This window comes from Lichenostomus cassidix, chromosome 5 (genome assembly GCF_008360975.1).
Source record: "Lichenostomus cassidix isolate B80296 chromosome 5, HeHo_3.0, whole genome shotgun sequence".
In the NCBI taxonomy this organism is placed as follows: Eukaryota; Metazoa; Chordata; class Aves; order Passeriformes; family Meliphagidae; genus Lichenostomus; species Lichenostomus cassidix.
The window spans coordinates 46,343,802-46,364,478 of NC_139486.1; the positions used below are offsets into that span (position 1 = coordinate 46,343,802).

General features: G+C 39.3%; 1 protein-coding gene across 3 annotated transcripts in view; it reads right to left on the reverse strand.

Moving 5' to 3' along the window:
* MOB2 (MOB kinase activator 2) overlaps window positions 1-20,677 on the reverse strand; it is a 109,252-nt gene that overhangs the window by 35,806 nt on the left and 52,769 nt on the right. Inside the window, exon 1 of one of the 3 annotated variants that reach the window (XM_085062827.1) lies at window positions 19,064-19,089. The exons of the other annotated variants lie outside the window; for them this stretch is intronic. Coding sequence (XP_084918953.1) covers window positions 19,064-19,074 — 11 coding nt within the window. The 5' untranslated portion in view covers window positions 19,075-19,089. Of the gene's footprint in view, window positions 1-19,063; window positions 19,090-20,677 lie in introns of those variants that run through there. 3 annotated transcript variants of the gene reach the window in all.

Below are 20,677 nucleotides of genomic sequence, written 5' to 3' on the forward strand. Positions count from 1 at the left end.
TAATTTTAAAGTTTAGCTAGGCTGCACTCCAAGGAAGCATTAGTGCAATAGGCATTTGATATAGAAAAGCTAAAATGAAAGACTCCTGTTCTTTTCCTCCCCCAAATACACTGGACCTCAAGCTTCATATAAAAAGGCAAAACTTCTAAAACTTGGCTAAGAAGTTATCCCCAGGGATTGTTTAACATATTCAGAACTACTTGCTACATATATACAGAACTCTCCCTGTAAGTTCAACAACACAACTACTGTTTTCACATAGTTAGGTAAATATGGCATGGAAAATAAAAACCTAATTGCAATTGGCACAAAACTCTAGGCTAAGGAGTCAAAGGTGTAATCAGCACAGGAAAGGAGGGTATCTGTGCCAGCACTGTTATTGGTCAGGACTATCTCTGCTTGGGTGGGAAAGGCATAGAAGGGAAAAGGGGAGATGCTGGGAGTGAACTTGCAGAGTTTTCCCAGACAGATGGAGAGACACTAAGGAAATAAAAGTTTCCCTCCTTTTTGGTGCTAAGAATGGCTTCATTTCAGTATACCAAATGATTTTATCTGGTAATGTCACATTTAGATGACAGCATGAGGAAAAAACAATTCATGAAATAAGCATGAAATTTATTCTATGAGATTTTTCCCCAGGCATGCATTACAAAATATAACACACAGAGCTTACATTATGTAATGAGAAACTATTGGTTGCAATTCCTGGCATTTACAGAGTAACTCCTTAGCTACTACTTCTGAAGAGCAGGACCACAAAATCCAGAAGTCACAAAATTAACTTGGTTCACACCCAGACCAGTGCACATTTGCATTCCACACACAATTCAACACAGAGATGCTTCATCCAAGCTAATTTGATTTCTTAATACTGCACAGGCCCAGCACACATTAGAGCAACAGGAGGCCAACACAGATTTAGCCATGTAAACAATGTCATAAAGCTCCTAACCTAAACCCTGAAATAGTTCAAATTTATTACATCGGTGAAGAACTTTCCAGCAGGCGTTCAGCAAATGCGAAAGTAAGTAGGAGCAGTGTTTGCACTGGGGCAGCTCAGCCCAGAGGAGGGGCCACTTCCCAGCTCGGCAGTAAAACCTGTTTGGTCAGCGTGCCTGGGAAGGCGTGCTCTGGAGATGGACATCGGGCTTCACACACACACACCGAGGCTTTGTCACTGCTCAAGGTACGATGCTGCGTTTCAAAACAGCTGTGGAAGGAAAAGCGTGAAGATCGTGCCTTTGAGGAATCCTCAAACCTCACAAACTGCTAAGTATTTCAAGCCATTTGCAAAAATTAACAATTCCTATTCAGCATGTTAAATGGGAGATTTGCAAATTTGCTGGGAAAGAGCCGTGAAGTTTTAGAGGACAATTCTTGACGCTTGGCTATAGTAAAAATGTTGCACACAAGAACCCATAACTCTCTCACAGCAGTCTTGGCTGTGCCTGCCAATCTTGCCAGGAAGAGAGCTCTGTTAGGTGAGAGACATAAATACTTATGTAGGTATGGCCACACCAGACAGCATAGCATGAATAGGCTGCTTGGTGTTTTGCCGAAACTTCTTATAAAAATACAGCAGTTTTCATGCTCTGATTTTGTGATGAAGAAAATGGCTTCGGAGCCATTCACTTACCCATTTGCTTTGAATACTTCCATACTATAAAACTTCCTGCATTTTCCAAAACCCAGCATGATTATATGATCTTGAGATCAACCCTCTCCTACAAATTCTGGGCAGATTTGGACAAAGAGTGGTACAATTTAAGGTTAAGACTACCATACATGTTCTTTCAGGCTCTGCACTAACATATTCTGGAAGCACACTGGCCTAGTTTAGTAAGGAACTGGTAGAATGAAAAAAGCTTGTGCACACAGACCTGTTGGATTGTATCATGTTCATTGTTTCAAACTAACATTTCTTCAAAAGCAAGTTAAGCCACTGAGAGAAATCATGGCAGCAGTAAAAAAAAAAAAAAAAACCCTAAAAAAAACACCCAAAAGAGGAAAATTTATGGAAAACATCACTTCTTTATACAAAGATAATATAAACCAGAAGTACTTGAATTATCTCAAACTGTCAGAAGTTTCCTTTTTAGGTTCAGAATATTTGAGAGCTGTTTTTTATTTAAAAAAAAAAAAAAACCTCCTGGGAGCCTACAGAGGTTATGAAAAGGTCTACTTATAAAAGAATTGCCTTCCAAATTACAGCTAGATTATCACTTTACAGGACACAAATATTTTTATTACTGTGACACGCTTGCACTGCTGTAAACTCTGATTAAGAGGCAAATCACAGATTACATCTTGGGGGAGAAACACCATAAAATAAAGGCAATTAACCCAAATCTCACATGATCAAGGAAAAAGAAAGGTTAGTATGTACAGTGGAAGAGCCCTGAGTTTAAGCCAATCATGGAGAAAGACATGGGTTTAAAAATAACACCATTAAGCACACATCTGTCATTGAGCAACACTGCTGTATAGGAGGCTTTTCTGATGCTGTCTTGTTTAAAATCTCCATTTTGCCCAGAATTTGTTCTATGGCTACGTTTACACCTTTTCCCTCATAGTCCATTACAACCATTGAATGGATATTTATTTACTAGGTAACAAAAGGACTGGCTCACAGAAGAGCTTTGCCGTTCTGGTTAGACAAGATTGCCATTTGTCATGTTTTAGTAATGCAGTAAGAAAATTAGCCTTGCTTGCTCTCCGGAAAAAAAAAAAGCCACACTTAAGGTACTGGACAGAAACTGAGGAAAGGATACTACTGTGTCTACCAAGACATTCTGCATAAACTTTGCCAAATAAAGGCTCTTCCTCAATTCCACAGCCAAAAAAAAAACCCCAAAAAAACAAAACCAAAAAAACCAAACCAACAAAACAAACCCAAACCAAACCAACAACCCCCCCCCAAAAAAAACCCCAAAAAAACCAAAACAAAAAACCAAACAAAACCCCACAAAAATGATAATCTACATTTTGCATTCCTTGCTCTGCAAACTTTTCCTAAACTACTTTTTTTCAGGACTTTGTCCATATCGATATGTACTGAGACTACAGGATCAATGGGTAGTAATGTCACACTGCCATAATTCCTACTTACCTACTGAGAAATACCATTACCATGAACATGGCAAAGACATCTTTTTCAAATGCTTAATGAAAATTGCTTCATGACAGAGAAAAGCCGCTGAAGCTGCAGTGTTACTGCAAGGGTGCACAGGCAGGTGAGTGCCCTGTATAATTTACATATAAAAATTCTATCTAAGTTCAGTGATAACAAGCATTTTCATATTTTTCTAGGTTTATCATTGGGGAGGTTAAAGTGAATACTAGAAGTTGTGTTCACCCTGCATCTTGAGCTACTTCTACACTTTGAAGGAACATTATGTGCATCAAGGAAATGTGGTCCAACACATGGCAAGTGAACTTTTCCCTTTCAACGTTCTGCTCTAAAAATTGTTTGAAACTGGGGAAAATACACCATGTTCCACTATGCAAATAGCAACTTCCCTGTATAATTATAGTGCATTTTGCTGAGAATTGCATCATGACTAGAATACTACCAGGAGGGCAAACATTTAACCACTATTCTTAGTTTGTTAGAAAATTTTTCCCACATTACATAAACACGTACACACCCAGACTGGGGCTGCACCATCAATCTTTTCATTGTTTTTACTTTAGTAAAGGAACAGCTATTTTTCATTTCAGTAACTTTATTTTTATTAATGTTATGAAACAGGTATTAAATTTTCTCCTTCGGCTTTCTTCACTGTTATTCTTCTCTTGTCTTTACTGCAGTTGCCTAAACTTTCTGTACTGGCACACTGATTTAAGAAAAAATCCTTAAAGCTTCAGTAAAATAAATCACTTCAAAATATGTATTGAACAGAAAAAGAGTGTCAAGGAAATTCCCCTGATGTTTTCTTAAAATGAATATATGCACCGTTGACAAAAGCAGAAATAGGATGTATTAATAGGATGACACATATTAACCAAAAGCACCAAAACAGAGCAGATTATTAAAAATATCATCAAAACTTTGCAAGCTCTTCCATATGTTGACCAGAAGTATGAACCATGCAGAATTCCTCTGAACAGATGCATCCTTATATAATTTTAATTCTAGACATTTCTCTGTCAAAGAGTCAGCCAGCTCAGGATAACCACACCCCCTGAGCAAGTCACATTAAAAGAAGACACACAACAGGTAAGAATTAAGCAACTCAAAAGCTAACATTGGTATATTGATTTGCACTCCATATTCAAGCATCTGGTTGATTATACCTCAGAATTCAGTTTCTCATTTCTTGGCCTGTAGGATGCTAAGATACAGAATATATTCTGCTCCCAAATGCTCCCCTACAGGCTTAGTGTTAAAACAGAAAGGGCATGGTATTCTAACTCTACAAGGTAACTGAAAATCTTAATTTTCTTCCCAATACATGTTCCATATTTATGTAATGAACAAAGGGTCAACTAAATGCAAATTTTGAAAATAATTCTTTTATCATAAGACAATAAACTTCTTGCTTGTAATGATACAACATTCAAAAAACATTGATACTGCTGTTTCTGAAAGTAATAAAATATTTTAGTCCACAAATAAGGCTTTGCTTTGTTTGCATATGCAAGTGTTCATGCATATTTGGAACCTTACCACAGTTTATACAGCTTGTATGACAATCCTTGCATGAAGTATCTTACTTCTTGCCTTTTCCTATGGCCAAATTCATAAAGAAATTGGTAAAAAGTGACCTAACTGAAGTCAGTATTTATATTCGTCACAATTTGGGTGCATAATCAAAACATACAATTGACAGAAGTAATACCACTGAGAAGTCACGTCCTGCTGTCAATCTGAGCAGGGACAGACACCCACTGCCCTGCAGCCCCAGGCCTCTCCACAGCCCATCAGATCCTTTCTGTGTGTCTAAAGGAAGAGGCAAAGTCTAGGGCAGGCAAGATCTAGCCTTAAATGAAGATGTTTACCTCCCACACCAAAGGAAAAGGACAAGTAACTATGCTTCACTGTCTGAGGATTCAGAAAGTCCTTTGGAAAACAAGCCTCCTCGGATGAAACTTTACCTTTTAAACAGCCAGTTGGAGAAGGAATGACTTGGCATGGGTTCAGCTGTTAGCACCATGCAGGTAATGTAGACCTCCTCTGACCTTTCACCTCACACGGCTATTGCTTTGTCCTCACCAATAATGGTTTGTTGGGGGACAGTAGAGTTTTAAATACGAGACAAAACATGCAAGACTTAGCTCAAAATTCACATAGAGACAAGATCTGTCAGGTGTAGGTATAATCATCATTGCACCGCTGTTCTTGGGATTGAGTTGATCTGTTTTAACCTTGTAGATAAAATAAAAAGTTGTGTCCCCACTGTGGTTTTTACAGCTTACAAATTCTAATTATTTCACGATGAAAACACATGCTTTTTTGATTGAAGAAGGTATTTTGCCTACATAAATACAGCAAGTTTGCAGAGAGCTGCTGCTACTGCAGGCACAGCACTTCTGAGGGAACCTGTGCTTTGCACACACATTTTAAAGTCACCCCTCACCCATGCCTCTGAGCTGTCCAAGTAAAACAAGCTATACTGGTAAAATAAACACATTTTGCCAATAAGTACACTTGACTTTGTGCCAGTGCAGGTGTACTCTCAAAAACCTTCTTCATACCCCAACCAACAGTGCCAGAAGACATTTGGAGCAGTGACAAGAGTTACACGGGTAACGCCCAACTTTTCCACCCAGTGATTCACACGTTTCCTCCAGTGGCATGCCAGGCTCGTACACCACAGAACCTACCCAGTGCTTCCCTGAAAAGCCTGATTTACTGGGATTGCACAAATCCAAGGCACTGCACGTGCAGGGGATGATGCAGCCACCTACCTGCTGCTCAGGAGCCCACAGGAGATGGCAGCCAAGGCAGGGTGGCTGCCCCTGTCCAGAGGTTCTTTCCAGGGGCCCTTGGGGAAGCAGGGGCAATTAGGTCGAGCCCACAGAATGAGCTGCCAGAGCTGGGATGCTCGGGTACACTTTATGCCAGCACACCACAGCAACCAGAGCGGTTCTGGGGTCAGAACCAGCCTTCAGTGCTTGTCTGCCTTCCATCTAGTTACCCCTGTAGTGAACCCAAAGCTTCATTAGCCTAAAGCATACCTTCCAAAAAGGCATCTGGCATCAACTTGTGTACCTAACAAGGACGAAAAATCAGTTCTTTTCACAGTAATTTGTTTCAATGGCTCATCACATCCACTGTTAAGGTACACATCCTTTGAATATTTGAAACCTCCTAGTTTTAACATCCGCATTTCCCATTATGATTGTCATCCTTTCTTGGTTATAGCTTTCTTCCCCCTTTCTTTAAACTTCATTAGTTAGATATTATATTCATCTCTTGACCTGAGTAATTAAAAAAAAAAAATCTTCTTATGCCTCATTATTTGAAAGCTTTTTTCCTAGTCTTTAAATACTTTAAAGGTCTTTTCTACCTTTCTGATTTAGAAAATATCCAAATGACTGCTCAGAACAGTGAAAGCCCAACTGCTTAGCACATCTGGAGCTGTCCTAAAATCTTAATAGGGATGAACAAGCACACAAAATTTTATCTGGATCTCCATTCCCCAGCAAATTAAGTAACCTGTTGCAAGTTTCCTATGTTTTAAGTTTCTAGCGTTTAGAAATTCAGAGAATGTTTGCATCACAAGTCAACAGAATTTGGAAGACTCATTATTTCAGCAAGGAAAGAAAAAAATCTATTAAATCATCAGTTTACTTAAATTATCCAGAGAGAAGAGCTATAAATATAACTCTTATTTTATAAATATTTAATCAGCTGAGTAACAATTAGAATAATTTCATCCTACACAGGTTAGGCTACCTTTGATTAAAGACCTCAAGGAGAAATAAAAAAAGGTTGTTTTTCTTGTAATCCATTTTCTTTGCTTTCTCACCCACAACCATGGGGATGGAAGCCACAACATGGTCATTCAAAATTAGGTTGTAAGAAACAAATGGAGAGCACATGGCAAAAATGTTATATCCTCCTTCGACATAAAATTATCATTGTGTTGCTTCCACTGTAATCCTTGAATACCCTTGAGCAAAGAGCAGTTATTGATTTGAGCCAAATTATCTGACCCAAGGGATCGTGTAGAAAGGAGCAGAGAACACGATACAGCCTAAGACTTGAATGAGTTGTGTCTTACCATCTGCCAATGTGACCATCAGTGTGGAAAGCCACTCAGTTCCACTTTACTGCCCACTGTCTCCAATGCCTTGTTCCTTATTCTCCCCTTCTTACACTCAGAAAGGGCAAATGCCTTCTCCCATCCCTTACAAGGAACATATTCTGAGAGCAGCAGTGAAAGATCCCAAAGTTGTGTCCCCTGATTCCTTCAATACTGTCCTTTGTCTCACTTTAAAAATGCTACTTTCAACATATAGAACTCAGGAAAGATAACCAACCATACCTGAACTTGCTGAAAAACACGACCCACCCTTGTCCTCCCCATAAACACACTCCATATACTCAAGATTACTGAGGTGCTTGATGGATGAGAAACCCAAAACTTATGCAAGTCAGAACTTGCAGACATTTCCCAACTTCAACATGTTATACCTCTGCTAAAAGTGAAAGCTGCAGTTTACCCTCTCTGGGACTTCATTTACTGCCTCATTTCTAATTCCAGACAATCAGTTTCCAGCAAAACTTGAAAGCCCATGCTTTCTCACCATGCAACAAAGGAAGCCAGATTTTCCTCCTGTACTGTAGACATGTGCTTTTGTACCACAACTTCTATTAGCAGATTGTTGCTTAAGAGAAACAGACTGGCAATGAGAAACAGCTCAGCAGCTTGGCATTTGTTCTGCTTGTGTAACCCTTCACAAACAGCCTTGCATTTCCATGAAGGCAACAAACATCTGCTCTGTACACATACAAATATTAAATAATCCAGAAGATGCAATGCTGTTCAAAAACTGGCTGAATGAGTACAGAGAAACAAAACCTGATTGACATTCTCATAGTTCAAGACCTATGAGTGAAATTGAGTGCAGCTCTTGCAAAGAACAGTGCCCAGCATGGGCAACTGTGTCAATTCCCATAAATGAGAGTAGTAAGACCATACACGGAACAAAATCACACACAGGTAATTTGTTCCATTGTCCTGTGCTGCCAGGATGTGTTAAGTACTGCTGTTGGGGAAGTCAAAAGTGCTCCAGAACACAGGAAACCACTTGGAGAAACAGGAGATTGGACTTGAGAATGAAGAGGTGCAATCCAAGTGGAGCTGTTCAGTGCACACTCATCTGTCAGAGAAGTGTGGGAGAAAACGCGGTGCTTGTGGTTCACCATGGTTGAAGATTGCCATAAACCAATAATCTGCTCACAGTCTAGCAGTTTTCTGACCACCCTTTGAAGGATCACTCTAAGCAGTAACAATAAAGAAAATCAAGCCTGAGCATTATGTCTGAAACTTGAAATGTGTAGGAAGCTTGAAATATGTATCTGGGACAACTAGAGAATTACATTCCTAAGTAGGAGATGAAGCATGGTCTGCAACACTTTGTAAATATTTTTTAATCCTCAGAGAGGTGTCTGTTTTGAAATTGCATTGTCATATCCCAATATGTACTTACAGGGGAGCAGACAAATTACAATTCGTTTTCAAGAGCATGCCAATGAAAATATTTAACCTATATTGCATTATAGTTTGTAACACAGAAACTGCCTACTCATTATCATACTTATGCTGTAGAGCAGATTTACTATTTATATTTGTCAGATTTACTACTGATAAACTATTCTGCACATACAGAAGTGGAAATACAAAGTGTGAATTGAGAGTGCCATGATAGCAAAGTTAGAAATACATTATTCTATCTAGAATACATGAATAATGTCCAAAATTTAAAGTGGGAAAAGGCTGAAGCTACTCTTGTTCACAGAGCATGGGGCAGAATTGGCATAGCTGTCAAAATCTAAACTAATTGACTTGGGTTTAGAGAAACATGACTACCACACCTACAGATATCCCTCCAAGTCACAAGAAGAATCATTCTGTTATCCTGTACATTTTACTGTCCTTACAAATTTATTAGCATTGCAGTTGGAGACGGCTACAGTTACTTTCTATGTGGCTTAAGCACATGTTACCATCCTGCCACTGTTCCTTGTAAAACTCGCTCTTCAAAGCTTAATAATGTGTGACAAAAACAAATCCATAAAACTGAAAACAAGAAGGGATTCGAGAAAAGAACCAGGAAGAAAAGGGGGAAGATAATGACAATTTTTCTACATTTCAAAGACTGGGTGAAAGTGGCATAACAAAAACCACACATCCAGCTCTTTCTATCACCTCTTGGCCAGTTTGTCTGCTCCAACTGTGAGTAAATCCCGATGAGATGGGCTGTGGAAGAAGGGCTGTTTCACAGGGCCAAGCCAAGGGCCTCTCCGGCGGCTGCAGCTGTCCGCAGGCTCTGCTCGGCTGGCAGCTGCCATGGGCACACAGTCACTGCCTGCCTTTTGTTTTTCAGAACAAGGAGAAAACACATTTTTCCCCTCCCTTGTCTGGGAAACAGGAAACAGATTTTTATAAAGACTCTCCCACATACAGACTGGGCAGGAAAAAGGTGGAGTTTGGCAACATTAAGATTTGTTCTTCAAATGCAGACCAGTAATTATTGTAAGGTAAGCGACAGGATGGCTGGGCTTACTAATGTTTACTCACCCTGGTGCTGCTGTTTTCAAATGTATTTATATTTCACACAGACTTACCCATAAATGAAAAAAATCAGTTATTTTTACCTGAGTTTTCAGGTGGTGAGACCCTTGCACAGACTTTATTTACCTTTACATAAATGCAACAAATGCAAATAAATATGTCTTTTTCAATAACTGTACAAGTTAATTCATTCTTATGCACCTTATAAAGTGGCTAGACATTTTTATCCGTGTTTTATAAACTATGCTGTTTCAAGTTGAGAACACAGCTCCCCAGAGCACAAGAAAATTCTACACCTCCACTTCAGAAACCATAAGCCAGTAGTAATATTGTAGCTCAGGGGAAAAAACCAAAACATTAGGACAAATGTGTGTGGGTTTTCTAGGAAGGTCAGTCACTTGGTAACTAATTTGTATGTTTGAAAGGACAGATCTTTTTGATCAAATGTATATCAGGAACACATACTAAAAATCAGTAATAGAAAAAGAATTAGCATGAACAGAAGGAAAGTTCTCCACTGGAAAAAGAAAAACAAACCAAGATGTCCATTTGACACTATTTGTTATGAGCTACCAAAAAAAGCCCCAAGTCCTAAAATAGCTTGATTACATCACATATTAAGTTTGAGATGTTATTAACCTTTGCAGAAAGTACCTAACATCCAGACTGCTCAGTATTAGGGTGCTAATCTGGATGGGAATCCACCTCTCTTTCTTCAAAATTCATATTCCAAACACTGAGAAATTAAATTTCTTTAGTGAAAAAATTAAATGAATCTGAAAAAAAACCCTAATTTCTTTCAGTTCCTACACAGCTACCTGAACTTGTATTTGTCAAGGTCAGACTGAACAGTCTTTTAGAGCTTACAAATAAAAAAAAATTTTTTTAGTAATCCTAAGTGCAGTGCCTTGAGCATATTACAAAACACAGCATTTAACCCCATAAAAATATTTAAATATGTAGTCAGTGTAATTCCTCTTCACTGTTCTGTGAGCCATCACTTATTACAAAAATCTTCTCGCAAGCTCCATGAAATCAAATTATAATGAAAAAATGATTAAATGCCCCACAGAAAATGCCTTGTTACTGTATCTTGAATACACCCATAATTAAAACTGACTGGGAAAGCAAACACTTGTCTTGAAAAATAATATGTTCAACACCTTTAGTAATGTAGCTGCATGACTGTTGTGAAATAAAGCACCCAAAGCCAATAAACCCAACAGGCTCAGAGTCAGCAGCCGTGGTGCTGCAGCTCCCTCCAGTTCAGCAGCAGTATCTTGCCAATGCATGAGGTTCCTAATCATTAGCACCCCTTGGCATCGCTGCTGTTCTGTCCCACATAGAATAAGTTAAATCCCATTTTCTTTTAGGTAATCTAGCAGCACAGAGCAAAGTGATGATTTGTGCTGCATTGTTGGCAGGACACAGCTTTGGGAATGAGAGACTTTAAAAAAATCATTAACATTTTCTTTTTCTTTCTTAGCTTAAAAGGGGGCCATATCCAAGAGTTCCCACAAGACAGCTACAAGGAAAGAAACCTCAATTTACACCATCATTATTATAGGTATGGTTCGACAGTGGGCATGGGAAGAAGGTAAACCTTTTTTTCTTTCCCATTTTCTTTTAATGGAAAGCCTGAATTCACTGAAAAATGCCTTTTAAATGGCTACATTTAATACATTTATTCAGTATCTCTTCACAGTAACAACCCATTAAAAAGCTCTAGTCCTCAGAGCATCTTAGGGGGAAGAAATAAACTGTCCATTGCATATCAGGCTTCTGTATCTGCAATTCACAGTAATTGGTATAAAAGTTGACAGTTAATTTACTGCTCCTAGTTATTACTAATGAGCTATAAATTGGGCTGTTAATAGTTCTGGTGTAAAACAGATAAATTATATGGCTAGTTTTAGTGGGTACTTCTTACCCTGCATATATGCAACTTTTATTATCAGCCCTGACCACACTACATACTCCAGAAAGCAGTTTACTTGGAGGGAGGGAAGGGCAGAGAAGGTGTCCAAAAAAATACCCTTAAAAATAAACATCTGAAGTGTTTTGTTGTTCCCTGTTCTGGCCCCAGATTGTTAATTGAAACATCTTTGTAATACTCAAATCCTAAAATGAGCACTTCCTACCACCTGAGATTCTGTGTAAGTGCAAGGATGAAAGCTTTCTGGAATTTGTGTCACAACATTGGTATATATCAAGAGGTGAGACATTTCCATTAAGTACATACACTATGGTGGGATTAAAAAAAAAAAAAAGGGGGAGAGAAGAATACACACACACAAGACCTGCAACAGCACAATTTGGAGTTCCGAATTAAATCTTTGCTTCTGGCAGAGATTAATAAAGTATCTGTGAAGAGTTACTGTTAGCTGCACGTAGATAAGCTGTGGAATGAACATATATATTCCTGTAGGTTGTTCTTTAATTTAAACATTTCCAAAATGCAGGAGACTAATTGATCAGGCCAATTTTAAGAGTATGTATTAAAATGAGCATACTTCTGTGCCACAGCCTGAGTCTTAATCAATTTTTCATATTAAAAAAAAAAACAAATTCCCTAAAACTTTTCTAACTAAAGTATCACCTGGCATAAAGTACTGCAGTTTCAGAATTTCATTACAAAATTATTTTATACTATATGCCCCAGTGATCTGGCTGAACAAGAGGCTACCCCCCAAAAATTTGGTATTTATATTAAATACTTGTTTTCTCTAAGTCATCTGCAGCATTCACCATGAAGAAGGTCCAGTTCCAAATCCATATTTGGGAATAACACTACTAACATAACAACAATGACTCACAGTGCAAGTTCTAATGAAATCTTTTATTTAGAAGCATTACATTTATAATAGTTTCCCCATATAAGGCTTACAGTTTAAGCCTTTACACATACATTGTTAGGGAATATAAAAATGCCTAAACTACTTTTGAATGCTCACGCATGCAAAAAAAAATTCCAAGGAAAACACATGTGAGATCATAAATCTTGTGTTGTAGGACAAATCCTACGTGCACAGCTAGGCTGAATATAAAGGGCAATAGAATCATAGAATGGTTTGGGTTGGAAGGGACCTTAAAGATCATCCAGTTCCAGCCCCACTGCAATGGGAAGGGAACTTTCCACTAGACCAGACTGCTGAGAGCCCCATCCAGCCTGGCCTTGAACACTTGCAGGGATGGGACATCCCTACCTCTCCATAATCTGTTCCAGTGCCTCACCACCCTCACAGCAGAGAATTTCCCCTCTTTCAGTTTGAACCCCTTACTTGTCCTGTCACTACAGTTCCTCATACAGAATCCTCCTGCTTCCCTATAGGCCCCCTTCAAATACTGGAAAGACACTGTGAGTTCTCCACACAACCTTCTCTTCTCCAGGCTGAACAGCCCCAGCTTTTTACAAACTACTTTCTACAATTTTCTCAGCCTGAATAGTTTAAAGGGAAAAAAAAAATACTCCCAACCCTCTATAACACAAACATTCCTGAAGGTGAGGATTAACTCAAGAGATTCAGAATTACAGTTCTAGAAGTGGTTTGGTATTTTGCACCATAATTCCAATTTAGCAAACACAGAGTAAGATGTACAGTAGCAGGACTGCCGAGGATCCATAAATAATGCCAAACTGTGGTGGAATTGCTGTAAATGGTAAGCTATTGTCACCACATGGTGACAGGGAGTCTACTGTCTGTTTGCTTTTGAGACCCTTGCATTCATCATCACCCTCTTTCTCTAGCTTTTGATGGCACCATAACTGCTCCATAGTTCCTACAGTAGAGCCAACAGTAAAACAAATGGGGTCTCTCTCAGGCAGAGCACAGGGAAGAGCACAGCAGCCAGAACCTGCAGGAGTGCACCTTCACAGCACAGTGGGGCAGCAGTGCTTAGGAACAGTCAGAAACCCATTCTGCCTGTGGGAAATGGTGCAAGAGTGAAACCCTGTCCGCATCATTTGGCTCTGTCACTGGGCAGTAATGGAATGGTAAACATGGGATGCAAGGCGGTGGAGTGGGAGACTTGGGCAAAATATTTTAGAAAGGCAGCTTCTGTTGTTTGTAGAGCGTGAGTATTTGCCACATTTTGGTTGTCCTCAGAGGCTGCTCTCCTGTACACAGCCAGCAGTCAGAGCTGCCTTAGATATCTGCATGCAAACACTACTGAAACACCATCCCTGCATTCACTGCAGCTACCTTCCTCCAAAAAGAAGCAAAATAAGGACATTTTAATGACACGTGAGAAGCCATCTCACTTTGTAACTGAGGCACAGGAATGAAGATCACTGTCAGCTTCAGAAAGTGTACGAGTGAACTTGTAACTAAGGTACAAATGAGGAGAGGGCTACAGCTGACCAAGAAATTACTAAGATACCTCTAGTCAGGCAGAGCCCAGCCAGCAGTGCTGGCATTTTGCATCTTGGCTTACATTTTCTGACACCACAAAGCATTCTAAAGACTACTCTCCAAAAATGGATGCCCAATTAAAAAAAACACTGAAGTGGATAATCTACATTTTTGGCTCTAATCTGATAAATTTGTGCTGTGCTTTCCAAGGATAATAGTCTGTACTGCTACCCTTAGATTTCCCCTTTTTCCATGACAGAAAATGTGGTAATTTGGGAGGACTGTAAAGCAGTTCAAACAGCTGCTTCTCCTCAGATAAGATATTTGGGTGTTCATACCACCTCTGTCTGCCAGATGAGCTAATTCAACGGGCTTTCATGAGCTGTTTGTCACATCCTTCAAAGATATTTTTCCTGCAGTTGCAATGGGATTTAATAAAAAGGCCTTCTGAAGCAGACTTACCATGTCCTTTCCGATTTCTACTTTTTTTGGGCAAAACAAATATAAGATACTACTTTTTCTCCTTGGCTTGCTTTGCGTCAGTACAAGACGGAAGCACACAAGAAAAACAAATTCTTTTTCAATTTCAGTGCTTGGCTCAAAATCAAAAATCATTAGTTGAAAGCAGTGGCTTGGAGAAGAGGAAACATCTTGCGCCAACAATATTTTTTATCAGTCAGTGAGCATCCATTAATCATTAGGATACTCCAAAGTATTTTGTCCCTGTCCAAGTTGAATTTGTTTCAAGGCAGTGGTTAGTTCTGACTGTGATAATATATAATCACCTTTAGGTACACACAGACCCGAGATGAATGCAGAAAAAAAATCAACAAAAAATCCCCTCCATGCAGAGTGGAACTCAAAGAGCATTTTCACAAGGGCCCAGGGCAGTGCTGAGCAGGAGAAGGGAGATGTCAAACTATTTGAACTCTCAGGTGAAACACTGACATAACAATGTCACAAGTTAAACACAAACTCTTCAAGAAAATTGAGCAAGTGCTCCTCAGCAGCACAGGCACTGAGATGCTAAGCTGCAAATACTGCATTTTCAAAGCTTTCTCCTCCACCAGATTTCTGAATGTGTGATCTAGCTATTTTGCTTTGGCACTTAAAAACATCCCAGGAAAACATGCCACACAGCAGTGCAGAGTCAGGCAGCGCAATGATGAGAAGATAAAAATTATTTAATTAACATCTAAATATTGTACTTTGTGCTACATATTTGTTTCAGCAAACAATCTCTTGCACATGCTGTTCAGTTCCATCACCACAGGTTTGGGATGGCCACTGTGCAGGAGTTGCAGAGGTTATTTATCTTCACACAGCTGTCAAGCTTCTAAACCTGCACTTGCAGACCAAATGTGGTCACCTGACCTTGTCAAAATTACCATGAGAAGCAGAAGAGAATCATCACATGGCTCTCACCAGGATCATCAGAAAGCGCACTTTGGGTGCAATTTTTACCTTGGAGACTGTTTGTCAATATCCCCTGCATTATTGGGAGAGAAGTCAGCAAGCTGCCAGCTGTCCAACAGAGGTCTTCACTTCTCCGACTGCAAGATCTGCTTCCCACTGCAGCAAAGCCTTCCCACAGAGGGCATGGCAATTGTGAAGGGACACCTCAAGGGCACAGTTCTATCTGCATCACTACAAAGGTTATAGGAATGCATAGGCCTGTACATTATGATCCAAAAGACACAGGAAGTTTAGATCGCACGGCCCAAGTTCAAGCTGCATATTTGTTTCAGGTGCATTGAGGTCATATCTTGTGAAATGCATGCTTGGATTTATACTCTTCCTTAAACTCAAGTCATTACAAGAAAAAGAGGAAATAGATGTGTAGTAAACAGTATTTGTTATTTAACACCCTACCAGCCTGCAAAGACTTCTACTTCAGTATGACTAATTCCAAATGGCAAAGGGACAAGAGACAACAAAAGAAGAAATAGCAACGGCAAAGAGAAAAAAATTGATGCTGAAATGATTACAGCACCAGTGCATTTTTCAGTGTCACTGTGTCACAACACAGCACCAAGCAAATAAAGGAATATCTCCCAAGCTAAGATGACCTTCAAAAGAGATCATTTATAAAAAGAAACTTTGCAATGCAAAGAAATATAATCAGCACATGGCAGGATAGCACACAACAGCAAAGCTGACTTAACAACATGGTCAAAGAGATGCTGGCAGGTAAGATTTCTACCTTAGTCTCAGCAAGATAAAATGGGTCTTCTGTGTCCTCTGATGAATCTCAGCACCAGATACCTCTGTCTCCACAAGCCTAACCATTACCCACTTCAAAAAGCAAGAGCAAACATGCCTATGTCCAGTGAGACCTGCTCAAAGAATACCTATAAATCACTGTTTCTAAGTGAAACTCTGGTTTTCAGTTGTGTTTCCATTTTATGTTTGTACAGTTCTTACATTAGTGTCAACTGAGGTGTGATGGAACAGCAGAAAGGTGAGGCAGGGGAGGCTTTCTGCTGGTGTTAGGTTTGAAAATATTTTCAAGTACCTTAGCTCCCCTTGCAATCTTTCTCCCCTTTATGAGTTTACAAGCACAATCAGAGCCTGACAAAATAATATTTAATGAAAAAAACTCATTATCATGATGACTTTTGCTACACTTCCTTGTTTACAACCCCCTTTTTTCTTGTTTGGTTTTGGTTTTTTTTTTTTTCTTTTCAATAAAGTTTTCATGCACTGCACTGTAAAGTGCACTCCCACAGTAACTATGTTCTCTGCAAGTGCAGCTACCTGCTGCAGCAGCATTTGTATCTCTGCCCTACAACACTCCACCCCAATGAGCTCCCCTCTCCTCAAGTGACCTGCACAACAGGGTGCCTCTCCACCTGACAAGTGGAACATGCTGTCCCAAACAAAAACCCCTGAAGATCAAAACAAGCTTTTCTGCTGACCTGGCAAAAGTTTAGGCTAAACAGGAAAGCATACTTGAAGCTCTTTTTCCATTACCTTGCATTATTAAACCATCTAGGCAAGAGATAAACATAAAAGGAATTTCTTTAATTAGATAAATTCACTCCTCAGCATCTGTTGTTTAATAAAGTAAAGCACATCAGCATGTTAGAATCAGATAATATGGAAGTCTCCCACAAACTCACAGCTGAAGGTTCTTTTTCATGCAAGCATTTGGGTGCCACTGGTTTTATTACTGACTGTAATACAACACTTTCAGGTAAATGCTTGCTGCAAAATGTAATGCCAGGTACACACTGGGCCACAACAAGTGAAATTCCTTAAAATGATTATGCATCATCTTGCAAGTTAGAACAAGGCAGAACAGATGCACAGGGTGATCTTGCACAATATATTTCCCTGAAGTTCTATACCATGCATTCATTCATTTTTAATAAAACTCAAATCAATTAAAGATTGTGCTTCTTGTAACTAAAGTAAAAAAAAAAATTCTTTTAACATAAGCAATATCTATTACCTTTAGCTTTTCAACATCGTTTCTTAATTGGCTCTCTAAGATAATTTCTCAAAGGTCAAAAACCTCTGCAAGAAAGCTAAGTTAATGAGAATATATTCTTAGCCTCTCTCTACTACAAACATAATCCCACTGAGGGACAAATTCATCTTGCAGCTTTAAACCAAACACTGTAAGATAGTAACTTTCAGTTATGTTTGATCTTGTATGCAGTCAGATAATAGCATTTTTACTACAGCCATAAAAAATGTTAAGGATGTGCCAGGAAGATGTTGACACCCATCTACTTTGACTTTAAGAAAACCCAATCCAAATCAAATTTTAGCATTTTTAAAAATCAAATTTAAACATTTTGGCAAAGCAAAGGATCCTTCTAAGCAGCATTGTGCAAACCATTGCAGGCAGAAATCAGTGCAGTCCAGCTAACAACACTGCTAAAGTATTCCCAATCCATTTGGGCTGCTATCTGCCTCGCCTGTGCAGAGATTGCCACTCAGCTGCAGCACGGACCACGACTTTAAAGCAACAAGGCACTGTGGGGGTTAGTCTGCACACCTGTACTCTGAAGCACATCTGGGCTTTTCAGGAATGCAGCACTAAGGCAACTGCACCATGCAGCACTTAGCACTGCACTTACTCATTACGGAGGGTTAAAAGCAGCAAAGTGACACTCCAAGACTAATAATTTTCTTCATTTGTGAAGTCACCTGCCAGCTGCAAGCAAACAGTTACCACTGCACAGTGGAAGTACAAGTCCTCTTCAGACCAGCTAAGGTGTGCTCAGAAATAAAACTTGTATCTCATGAAGACATACAACAATCTGCTTTAGTAAATGTCAAATGCAATTATTTAAAAAAAATTTCCCTGTAAATTCTCTATTTTCAATTATTATTATAAGATTCCTTGAACAAGGAATATTTAGTTAGTTACCATCTTTCCAGTTACAATATATTCTCTGTCACTGAGAAGATGTAACAGCAATCAGAGAGAAAAAAAATCAGTACTTTTAAAACCACAAAGCTAGTGAAGTAACTCAGAGTAGTAGTTTGAAGTACTAAAAACTTATACTAATTTTTCAGACTGGTTAAATTTAAAGTAATTTATATTCCTTGTCAGGCAGCATCACATTTAATGAGCTTAGCTCTTTTCTATATCAGAAGCTGGAAAATGCTTAGAATAATTACCACAGGCACTTCTGTGGGAATCACAGAGTTCCTAATGTTTCAGTTCCTAATATTTAATGGCCTTACTGAGTAAATCCACTTCATTTTAATATACAGACAACTGTAATCTGCCCCCACCCAATGCACCCACTATGAAAACAAACCTAACAAGATGCAGAAAGAAAACAAGCTAAATAAGCTGCGCATTTCCTATGCTGTAATCCCATTCTTCTTGAGACAAAAGACATGGCCTTTATTTCATGTAGCCCGTCACTAGAAAGGAAAATAAAGGCTTCTGTTTGCACGTGGTTTTAATGATGAAGTTTCAAGAGAGGATGCAGGCTTTCTTACCCGTTCAGCATGTATGACCCATTCCTCCTGAGTCTCATAGCTGCAGATAAGAATCGTAGGAAAAAGTCCAGAATGAGGTGGTTTGTCCTCTGCAACACCAGAATACAAGCACCTGTTTGGTGGTTGCGCTTTTTGTTCACCAGGGGATCTCTTTCCTGTTTCTCTGAGTCATCAGTGGGGAACAATGCGAAACCACCAGCAAAGCCACTGAGCAGGAAGCCCAGAGGAAACAGCCTGCAGCCAAGCAGGAGTCTGGAGGTGTAAAATCTCCCCAATGCACCTCTCACACAATCTTGGAGCCGACTAAGGAAAAGCAGCAAAACCTCATGGAGAAGGAGTTTTTCTATAAAATATCTAAAGCTCTCCCTGCATGTGCAAAAATAAAATTTCTAGAAAGCTGTAGTTTATCAGTGAGCTGCTCTTCTTCTGAATAGCCTGAAAGCACCTTCAGATCTATTCCTGCCTGCTCACCAGCCCTGCTGCAACTATTACTCAAGCACTACCCTCAGAGCACAAAGCAACTAAACAAGAAGCCCTAGATATAACAAATACTCAGCTTTTTTTGGTTTTTTTTCTCCCTCCACTATCAAGTTAGAAATCACACATGTGGAAAGGGACACATGATTAGTGGTTAAAAGGTTTATTTTCCTTGTAGTAGGTGAAAAACAGGCAGATCTAAAGTCATGCTTGAATGCTACAGGGAAAAATATCCTCTAGCAGTCCAGTGCTGGGCAGGCTGCCCTGCATAAATCACAGGATTGCGCTGTCTCCAATGAGGCTGTTTTCCTCCCCTTTCTGTTCACCTTACCATTCCCTGATAGCTGTGAACCAAACAGCTGCACAGCTTTATGTCTGGTGAGTCTATCACATAAAGCAAAAATTACTCCAGGTAGCTGTTGATCATTTACTGTCTGTGAGCAGATCAACACCAACTCAAGTAATAAATCACACCAAAAATATTTTTATCATTAGGTGTTGAAATGACCGTCACTTGTGGCCTCGGTGAAACTGCTTTAGGATAATGGGAAAACTGCACACTAGACAAATATAAAGATTAAATATTCACTACCTAAAAAGACAGAAGCCATCAATCCCATAGACCTCTGGCCCGAGTAAAACATTCTTCTTATTTGAATGGCTCAAATGTCTAAAGACAGTATGCTTGTCAAGCTGCATTTTTGTGTTAAGTAATTTAACAGTTATAGCAATTTAACCAACATAAACAGAGGGGAATTACTTTATTTCTATCTAGGTGCCTCAATTACACAGTTAGGTGTAATCAAGAATACCTACATAGGGATTATTGATCACAAATGTTGAGAGAAAAAGTCACACTTAATTACAGGCTGAAGAAATCAACAGCATGATACTGTTGATAAAAGGCAGTGAGATTGAGCTGTACAACCATGCTGCATCTGCAAGAAAGAAATTCTCAGCATCTCTCAGGCCTAATCTGGAGCACTGTGTTCTACCCATGACACCCTAGTTGAAGGCAGATGCAGAATTAGCTGGAGCCCAGAGAGCATCAAGATTATCTGTCTTACAGATGTGAAAACTGAGGGAGAAAAACAAAGACAACACCTTCCAAGAATGTAGAACACTGCTGCAAAGAGA